General features: G+C 42.7%; 2 protein-coding genes across 2 annotated transcripts in view; one reads left to right on the top strand and one right to left on the bottom strand.

The window, feature by feature from the left end:
- The first annotated feature begins 1,800 nt into the window (after window positions 1–1,800).
- On the top strand, window positions 1,801–6,138 carry LOC124266519 (sorbitol dehydrogenase-like). The gene is made up of 5 exons (XM_046701314.1): window positions 1,801–1,954; window positions 2,380–2,445; window positions 3,642–3,817; window positions 4,961–5,085; window positions 5,597–6,138. Exons 1-5 carry the CDS (start codon window positions 1,801–1,803, stop codon window positions 5,748–5,750), a joined length of 675 nt encoding a protein of 224 aa, XP_046557270.1. The 3' UTR covers window positions 5,751–6,138.
- A 1,285-nt stretch (window positions 6,139–7,423) lies between these two features.
- LOC124266475 overlaps window positions 7,424–10,221 on the bottom strand; it is a 67,578-nt gene continuing 64,780 nt past the window's right edge. The window contains exons 22-24 of the mRNA XM_046701265.1: window positions 8,547–8,574; window positions 7,753–7,758; window positions 7,424–7,530 (exon numbers count right to left, since the gene is read on the bottom strand). Of these exons, the coding sequence (XP_046557221.1) occupies window positions 7,520–7,530; window positions 7,753–7,758; window positions 8,547–8,574 (45 nt within the window). The 3' untranslated portion in view covers window positions 7,424–7,519. The remainder of the gene's footprint in view (window positions 7,531–7,752; window positions 7,759–8,546; window positions 8,575–10,221) is intronic.

Here is a 10,221-nt window from a genome sequence, read left to right as displayed (position 1 = left end):
CCTTACATGTCGTCATGTTGTCAAGCCTTGTGTCCTTACATGTCGTCATGTTGTCAAGCCTTGTGTCCTTACATGTCGTCATGTTGTCAAGCCTTGTGTCCTTACATGTCGTCATGTTGTCAAGCCTCATGTCCTTACATGTCATGTTGTTAAGCTGTCCTTACATGTCGCCATGTTGTCAAGCCTTGTGTCCTTACATGTCGCCATGTTGTCAAGCCTTGTGCCCTTACATGTCGTCATTTTGTCAAGCCATATGTCCTTACATGTCGCCATGTTGTCAAGCCATGTGTCCTTACATGTCGCCATGTGGTCAAGCCATGTGACTTTATACAAGTATGTCGTCATGTTGTCAAGCCGGAAGGCCGGTGATGCGGCTTCATGACGATGATCTTTGTTTTTGTCGAAGCTAAGATTTGTCTGAAGGTTTACTTAAGTACATCTTTTTGTATCTACAAAAATCTCTGGTCGGTAAGACATAGGTAGGATATGTAAAGACAAAATGGATTTCATTCGCTATACTTCTTTTACATAACATACAAATTCTTTCATTTTTATCAATCCCTAGGCCTATTTTTCTTCCTTCAATGATTAACCCTGACAAATCCAATCTGAATCTAAAAACGAAGTCATGTAACTTCCCAGAGGTTAGCATAAACAGGTATTTTTCGGGTTCAAGAAGACTGTTAAACGATCTGTAAGATTCATATCGTGTAATTTCGTTCTAATTCTAATTCGTATATCTCCCTGAAGAGTAAAGAACTTTCGGCATTCTGTTTCTGAACACCTGTACTACTACTTTGGACATTTTGTGCGTATATATATATATATATATATATATAAATAAATATATATATATATATATATACAGTGACCCAAGCTATGTAATCTTACCCCACAGCTACCCAAAGGAACTTAAATAATATTAAAGCTGAAGTAAAGACAAGTCAACCAGGAGCAAAGTAGAAAGCAAGTTTACTTTATTCTGTACTTCACGGTAAAAGTTGATACATTATTCCATTGCAACATTAAATATATACAAATATGTAAAACACACACACAGACACACACACACATATACATATACATATATATATATATGTACGACACTGCCACAAAAATACCATACCAAGATATGTGTAAGAATTAACATTGACAGCCTTTCCTTGAAAACTTTAATTTTCATGCGCAGATGTTGGTCCACCCCTCCTAAAGAATACAATCTTAGTGTTTACCCCCAAATTTACCGATAGTTGCCATTCATTACTATATTTTTTCATAATATTCAGTTAAATTTGTAGTCCAAGAACAGTCTCATACTTATATAACATCGTCGGCAAAGAGAAGTAAGAGAAGTTCTGCTAAAGTAGGGAACATTTGTACACCATGTTAAAACCAGTACAATCCTCAGCCCATTAGGGCTGTTAACTACAATCTCAGAATTTCAAATTCATAGATGAAAAAGGAAACCAGAATAGGACTAAGCATACCTCCCTGACGCAGCCCATTAGGGCAATCAAAATAGTCTGTGAGATCATATCCACAACGAACACATAATTTAACATTTGCGTACAGAGTATTCAAGATGCAATACATTTTACCCCTCTAGCCATCACTCAGAAGAACTTAATGAACACCCGGTGTTTTGTCATGACTGTATCTGCCATGGCTCGTGGGGATTGCAAAACGCAGTCTTCCAAATGTTTGATCTTGTTTTGAGTAGTACACACAACGTCATACTGAGCATTCGTAGTTCCCATGACGTTATCATAACGTCATTTCGACCTACGTGTTTGGGAAAATATGTATTGGTGCAATAATTTCCGCTTTCTTCACAGACTGCCTGACAACATCAGCGACGAGGAGGGTGCGGTAATTGAGCCCCTGGCTTGTGCGGTGTATGCTTGTAAGAGAGCCGACATTGGGGTGGGGGACACCGTGCTGGTATGTGGGTCAGGTATGTTGTCCCTGGTGACAGAGAGGATTCCTATGGGGGACACCGTGCTGATATGTGGGTCAGATATGTTGTCCCTGGTGACAGAGAGGATCCATATGGGGGACACTGTGCTGATATGTGGGTCAAGTATGTTGTCCCTGGTGACAGAGAGGATTCATATGGGGGACACCGTGCTGATATGTGGGTCAGGTATGTTGTCCCAGGTGACAGAGAGGATTCATATGGGGGACACCGTGCTGATATGTGGGTCAGGTATGTTGTCCCTGGTAACAGAGAAGATTCATATGGGGGACACGGTGATGATATGTGGGTCAATTATGATTCATATGGGTATTATTTTACTGACCGATTTAGTAATATCTTTAGTTAGCACACATGAGAACGTATACACAGGAACGTACATTTTGAAACTGTTATAATTTCAGGGTCAATGGGACTTCTGTGTATGATGGCAGCGTTGGCCAGTGGTGCCACGACAGTTCTGGTGACAGGTGAGATAGGGACAGATTGTTGTGCACAACACATGCATTCCACTTGTAGGGCCAGAATATAACCTGATTACTTCAGCATGTGACTAAATTGTGACTAAATTAGGGATCGGTTTGGCAGGCGTGGATTTGGCTTATGAACCTCGTGGTACACTGATATCAGAGGCTGGTGCTTGTTGTGACTGGTGTGGTTGTTTTGGACGTCATGCTGCAGCTTGATCTGTTTGTTTATTTCCAGCTATATGATTTGCTGATTGTGCATTAAATCAAATAGCTCGTGCACGCCCAAACGTAGTCTGTCATACCATGAAACAAATACACCCAATACAATAGAAGCGACAAAACCCTTTCCACATCCATAGCCCATGCAAGTGTAGAATATTTGGTAGTCTACATTACTTCAATTTCAGTTTCACAAAATGAAGACAGACTCTTTTTATTATATTTTATGAATATACTGGATGAATCGTTTTTTCTGTAACACATGAGCATTTCAGTTACTTGATGGTAGTCTAGCCTTGCCGTATAGGTCAAAGTCCCGTTCCACAAAGCGACGTCATCGCGTTTAAGATGATCGTAGCTCCCCTACTCAGTCGTAGCGCTCGGATAGAGTTAGGGAACTCGACAGGGTATAAGAGCGTGCATTGTCTCGCCATTTTGGGAGACCTTTCCTCAACTGTGCACAGTCACCAAGAATTACGTCATGATCCACCAAACCACTAACTACAGCATCAAGAGATGTTCTGTTTGTCTTATCGGTTTGCATCTAGATTTTGGAGTAGTGTGGCAGTCTTCCTAGCCTAGTCCAGTGTACTCAGGGTCCACCACGTCCTGGATACTTCAACAATGATGCTACCTCTGACACTTGAGGAAAAGGCCCACCCATCCTTTCCCCCGAATCCCAGAGTACTTTTCACAAAAGGTACCACAGGAAACATTCTGAAGTTTCCCTCGCTTATCAGGGGAGACAACTCCTTCGGATAGCTGTTGGGAAGACCACTTGGAAGAAAGACAAAATGGATTTTATTATTTATTTATTTATTCATTTAAACGTGTTTATCAGAAACAAGTTTCACGGGAAAAGGCAATCAAGTGTTAGACGTAGTATTCATATAGTTATTTACATTGCTGATACTATCTCAGCCTAATCTTAGGAATATTGTCATATAATATGATTCTATTTTAACACGGCTGCTTAGGTAGATCCGATGAAAAGCTAAAGATTGCGAGGAAGGCAGGAGCTTGCAAAACTTTGAACATCAGCGGTAAATCCCCCAAGGACGCTGCTGCGGCTATTGAAGATGTTCTGGGAGGACCAGCTGATGCCACTTTGGAATGCACTGGGGTACCTTCCTGCATCAGCACAGCCATCTATGTGAGTGATATCTCAACACTCTTACGTTTTCTTGCTGGAGATTAAGGCGACTCAATCAAGGGCTGGATGAAAAGATCGATAATCGGAAATATCGTCGATGGGAACAATTATTCATAATTATCTATATGAAAATTGTTTCACTATTGTGATGAATGAAGTTTAATTTACTGACACAAAACACAAAGCTGCGTCTTTTTAACGGGCGGCTGCTCAATTATGTTCAAGGTGCTGTTTTGGTAAGAATCCATGCATGTCGCACTAACTCGTGATGTGAAATATGACGATTTCTTTTACTTTTGTGGGCATTCCTGCTCCAATTTACTTCTCGGATATTCATCGATAATCGATCGATATGTGATAAACGATTATCGATCTCTATGATCAGTATCGATAGTGTTGGTATTATGCAGAGTTGCGTCCAGTAGGCGTGTCCCGAAAAAGGGAATCCTTCGCAATTTGGATCCTTGGCAAGTCCCAAACAACTGACAGATCATGCAGCACCAGCATGCACAACGATTGTCTAAATCTTCATATCAGAATGATAACAATATTTATGATTTCATTTATTTGTGCCTGATGTGTAGTGCTATCTCAGGCAAGTAACTTGAATATAGTGCATTTCGAGTTTTTCGTCACATCGGCATTATTCCAGCCATATAGTGACGAGATCAAGTCTGAATTCATACACATTTTAAGTACAAAGTATAAATGAGATAAGTTTTATTTTGAAAACATATTTATTCAATACATTATTTAGCGCATTACTAACATGCCGAGTAGTAGTAGTAGTAGTAGTAGTAGTAGTAGTAGTAGTGGTAGTAGTGGTTGTAGTGGTTGTGGTTGTGGTTGTGGTTGTGGTGTGGTTAGTGTTATGCTGCTTTCATCAATTACTCCAATAATACCACGGCGGCGGGCACCAGATATGGGCTTCATACATTGTACCCATGTTGGGAATAAAAACCTAGGTCTTCGGCGTGACAAGCGAACGCTTGATATTAATAGCAGCAGCAGCAGCAACAGTAGCAGCAGTAGTGGCAGTATTAGTAGTGATAGTAGTAATAGTTTGCTGTTTTGGTGATGGTGGTCGTTGTTGTAAAAGTAATAACGCATTAAGTACAGCTTAATGTCTCCATGTTTACGAAGGCGACGACACGCGGTGGCAACGTCACCATGGTGGGGATTGGTGATCTTGTTCAGGAGGTGCCTCTGGGAGCAGCTGCGATGAAGGAAGTGGACATTAGAGGAATCCTGAGATACTGCCATGATGAGTAAGGCCGATTCATCAATATACAGGTGCTCTGGGGATGGTTCTGGTTACCATACAATAACTGTGGTCATGACGTGGGCTCATTACTTAATGATCTGGTAGGACCTTCTTTAATTTGTTTTTGAAAACTGCTTCAAGATATTCGTCTTTGCGTCTTTGCTCTCTGTAGTCTGTACATTACAGAACCTGTGGACGATATTGTGATCACCTTCCAATGTTCTGTGGTGTATGAATCACGATGTCGATGTGATGAAAGAAAAGGGATTGACCCTACACATGGAAACGTGATCATAATGGATGAACATATCCATGTAAATGTAACCAACGAATATTCACAGAATCTGCACGTATGCAGCTATCAACTGTTTCTATGTTCCCTTTTAAAAACGTGATCAAAGAATTGTGTATAAAGCTACACATGTACACGTGATTGACGAAGATGTCCATGTAAATGTTACCAACGAATATTAACTAAATAAATGTTCCTATGTACCCTTTCTTTCATGCTTCAGTTTCACTACTGCGGTGTCTCTGGTTGCCAGCGGGAAGGTGAACGTGAAACCTGTAATCACCCATCGATTCCCACTGGAGAAAACTCTTGAAGCCCTGCAGACAACGGCGAGCGGGGTAGCCGTCAAGGTGATGGTCCGCTGTGCCGAGAACTGAAGCGGACATCTGAGACAATGTCCTACTTCTACATACCCTGGAATTCCAGCGCTGCTAAATTTGAATAAGACGGTCACTATGTTTTTTTAATTCTGTACTCTGTGGTAGGGTTGATGAAAAGGTTTCCCCATGGCAGCGTTTCACCACATTTTATCTATGAGTTGCTGACTTTAAGCTTATTAATAATCCATGACAAGGTATGGGTGCTTTGGAAGTCAGTGATATGACAAATACATCCGGGTCGCAATGCATGCTGGTATATACAAAACTGGTTATAACGCGATCATGTACACCAACATAGGAACTATATCCCTGCTGCACTTAACTACGGAAGCATCCTATAGTTCAGTACCCCTGCGTTTCACTATTACAGCATTTCACCTCTTTATATCCAAGGCATCAGCCACTGTTGCTTCTTAAATAGTAATATCCATTGTGCTTACGTTCAAACATCTGAACGTTGTTAAAAGAGCTTCACCCGTGGGAGATAGGTGTCCAATCAGAGAATAGGGTAGTCGCCAGGACGACAGTAGCCAATAGCAAGCAGCTTAGCCAAGAGTCTAGAGTGTGAGTGAGTGAGTTATGGCCATTACTGACTTGTCACGTCTCCGGCGCACCCTGAGTGCGTGAGTGAATTATGGTGCTAACGATGTTTTATCTGTCTAATCGCCATAAACTAAAGGGGAGGCAGTCTCCGTCACATTTCCAGAAAAACGAATCACGGTATGAACTAATAGCATTTTGTACACATGGGATCGTCCCCAATAATCAATTTGTGCTAACGGGGAACGGTGAGGTAGCCTAGAGGTTAAAGCATTGGCTCGTCACGCCGAAGACCCGGGTTCGAGTCCCCACATGGGTACAATGTGTGAAGCCCATTTCTGATGTCCCCCGCCGTGATATTGCTGGAATATTGCTAAAAGCGACGTAAAACCACACTCTCTCACTCACTCACTCACTCACGGGCCCTCCCTATAGGTGGGTCACCTTACTTTGAATACATGCTATAGAAGCAGTTCATAGTAGAGACTATGTTGTTGCTTTTAATGTGTTCAAGTCTCTAAGATCATCGTTGAAATTCCTCTTTAAAGTGAAGAGACAACATTATGAACTCAAGCAACACAATTCTTTTGAAGCCAGGAAGCATTCTAGAATGTTCTGGCATGTGTTCGAAGTTGGTAGCCTGTGTTTGGACTCCGTCAAGGCTGTATTCTAAGACCCAATTATTCATTTAATAAGGGTTTTTTTTCAGTTCTGGAAAGTTTTGGAGGAAAAGGTGTTAATATTAATGTTAATGTTGATAATCTTTGTGCATTAATGTTTGCTGATGTGTCAGAAGTTATAACTAACAGGTGTGATACAGCTGCTTAAGGGATGAAAGGCCTGGGCCTCCTTTCACAAAGCACTAAGGTGATCGTAAGTCACTAAAGTAACCTTAGTGCAATGTTAAAGGATGGGAGTCTTGCTTCGTGAAAGGAGCCCCAGGTGTATATCGTGAATGTGCTTCACCTGTTTTTAACATTTTTCTCAATTTGATTTGTTTTCATTAAAAATGTTTTGACCATCTTTCTGCACGGTTAAGCTTACCTCTAGAGACAGGGCAGAGGAGACGCGCCATATCATGCCATATTTGAAATTCTCTTGGATTTGAATCACAAATGACAAAATGTGTGTTTCTGCCAAAAAGGTGTTTTATTTCCAGTATGTAGATACATGAACTTGGCGAGTAACTGATAGCCGCCAGACAGCCGCCGCACATGTTGGCTCATTTAACCTACAAGAAAGGATACAAACAAAAGATACAGTGAATAATATGTCGATTTGAACACCAGACCAACCGCATGAATGCGTTATCTTCCTACAGATTAAGGTTTGTAAGCAAATTATACTCTTAATTTTACTCCCATTAGTTGATAGATACAACATTAAAACGTATTGATAGGTTTAGTAATTTGGTTTGTACAGGTAGACTCGGGGCACATCCATGTGTTTTTGGGCTGGTATTTGTTGTTTTAAGAACAGTCTATTTTTCCATCTGCATGCAACAGTTTATTTAAGAATGAATGTGAGGGGTGTGTGAAAAGAGGAGGAGAAAGTTAATGCAGGAAGGAGTGAGAGGCGCAGAGAGAGGATCACGAAGGGATCAGGAGGGTGTGTGTATGACGGGATGACCGAACCAGAGTGTGTGGGAGAAAGGAGTGAGACGGGGGCACAGAGAGAGGAGAATGCAAAGAGTCGGGGGTATGTATGAGGGAGGATAAAGGAAACAGGGTGTCAAGAGAAAGAGAGGGTGTGAGGTGAAGGACAGAGAGGAATGAAGAGTCAGAGATTGGTGTGTGAGGGAGGACCGAAACAAGTGTGTGAGGAGAGAAAAGAGTAGGAGATTGAAGGCACAGAGGGAGAATGCGAGGTCAGAGTGTGTGCTTGAGGGTGGGATAACGACAATAGTGTGTGTGAGAGAAAGAAGGAGTGAGGTGAAGGGGCAGAGAGGAGAATGCAGGGAGCTCAGGAGGTGTGTGTGAGGAGGATGAAACAAAGGGTCGCCGAGAAAGAGAGTGAGGTGAAGGGTAGAGAGAATGCACGAGGAGTCAGGGAGTGTGGTATGAGGAGGATCGAAACAGAATGAATTACCAGAAAAATCAGGAATGGGGGAGTGTGTGAATCGAGGTCAGAACAGGTTTGTAAAGAAGAGTGATAGTGAAGGAACAGAGAGAGAATGCAAGGGAGTCAGAGAATGTGTATGAGGAGGATAGAAACAAGTGTCAGAGAAAAGAGAATGAGAATGGGACAAGAGAGAATTCACGATCCTGGCCTGAAGGTGTGTCTGTAGGAAAACTGGGGATAAACTTGAGAGATTGAGAGAGAGTGTATGTGTGTGTACAGAGGAACTGAGATGGATAAGAAGAGAGAGGAGAGAGAGTGAGGTGAAGGGCAGCAGAGCAAGGAGTCAGGACATGAGAGGGAGGGAAAACAGAGAGAGAGAAAGGAGAGTGAGAAGTGAAGGAGCAGAGAGAATGCGAGAATCAGGAGAGGAGTGTATGAGGAGGATAAAGAAACAGAGTGTGTGAGAGAGAAAGGTGAGTGAAGGAGCAGAGAAACGCAGAGAATTAGAGGGGTGTATGAGGGAGGATAAAGGAAACAGAGAGTGTAAGAAAGAGAAAAGAGAGGAAGAGTGAGGAAAGGAGAGAATGCGGGAGTCAGAGGGGGTGGTAAGGGAGGATAGAACAGAGGGGTGTGAGAGAGAAGAAAAGGAGGTGAGAGAAGAAGGCACAGAGAGAAGGAGTCAGAGGAATTGTATGAGGGGAGGATAAAACAAGAGCGTGAGGGAGAAAAAAGAGGAGTGGGAGTGAGAAGGAAGAGAGAGAGGAATGAGAGTCAGAGAGTGTATGAGGGAGGATGAAACAGAGAGTGTGAGAGAAAAAGAGTGAGAAAGAGGGAAGAGAGATGCAGAGGGGTGAGAGGAATGTATGAGGGAGGATAAAGGAAAGAGGTGTGAAGAGAAAGAGGGGTGAGGGATGAAAGGCAGAGAGGAGAGAATGAGAAGGAGAGATGAGGAGAATGGGGAGGATGAAGAGGTGTGGAGAGAGGAAGAGAATGGAAAGGGCAGGAGAGGAAGTCAGAGAGTGGAGGAAAAACAAGAGAGAGGAAGTGAGGAGGAAGAGAGGAGGAATGGAGAGGTCAGGAGAGTGTGTGGGGAGGAAGGAAGAAACAGAGGAGAGAAAAGAGGAAGGAAAGGAGGCAGAGGAAGATGAGTGGAGGTGGAAGTGTGTAACAGGAGAATGGAATGGGAGGTGTGTGAGAGGAAAGAGTGAAGGACAGAGAGAGAATGGAGGGTCAGAGGGTGTGTATGAGGGAGGATAGAAACAGAGTGTGGAGGTGGAAGAAAAGAGTGAGGAGAAGGAGACAGAGAGAGAAATAAGGGGAATCAGAGGTAATGTGGGAGGATAAAACAAGAGTGTGTGAGAGAAAAGAGTGAGGAATTTGGGACAGAGAAGTGCAGAGTCAGAGGGAGTGTGTTATAAGGGGGTTAGAGCAAATTAATGGCTGAGAGAAGAAATGAGTGAGGTGAAGGAGCAGAGAGAGAATAAAAGAGTCAGAGAGTGTGTGGGAGATGCAAAGCAGAGAGTGAGAAAAGAGTGAGGTGAAGGAACTAGAGAGAGAATACTGAGAGTCAGAGAGTGTGTATGAGGGAGGATACAAAGAGGCAGAGTGTGAGAGAGAAGAGTGAGGTGAGAATGGAGAGATGCGAAAGGTCAGAGGTGTATAGGGATAGAAACAGAGGTATGAGAGAAAGAGTAGAGGTGAAGGGTGAGAGAGAGAATGAGGAGTCAGAGGTGTGTATGAGGAGGATGAAACAGGTGTGTGAGAGAAAAAGAGTGAGAGAAGGCACAGAGAGAATGGAAGGAAATGCAGTGTGAATGGAGGGAAGAAGTAGGAAGGTGTAATGAGAATGAATTTGGAGGAGAAGGAG

This window comes from Haliotis rubra, unplaced genomic scaffold (genome assembly GCF_003918875.1).
Source record: "Haliotis rubra isolate DU_JTF1 unplaced genomic scaffold, ASM391887v1 Scf126, whole genome shotgun sequence".
Taxonomy (NCBI): Eukaryota; Metazoa; Mollusca; class Gastropoda; order Lepetellida; family Haliotidae; genus Haliotis; species Haliotis rubra.
Note: the sequence above shows the minus strand (reverse complement) of the source record. Positions and strands in the feature narration are given on the sequence as shown.

Excerpts from the sequence above, each read along its gene's own strand:
- LOC124266519 (XM_046701314.1), top strand. The coding sequence starts at position 1,801 with ATGTATTGGTGCAATAATTTCCGCTTTCTTCACAGACTGCCTGACAAC. Across the intron at positions 1,955-2,379 it reads CGTGCTGGTATGTGGGTCAG|GGTCAATGGGACTTCTGTGT; the intron begins GTATGTTGTCCC and ends TTATAATTTCAG. Across the intron at positions 3,818-4,960 it reads GCATCAGCACAGCCATCTAT|GCGACGACACGCGGTGGCAA; the intron begins GTGAGTGATATC and ends ATGTTTACGAAG.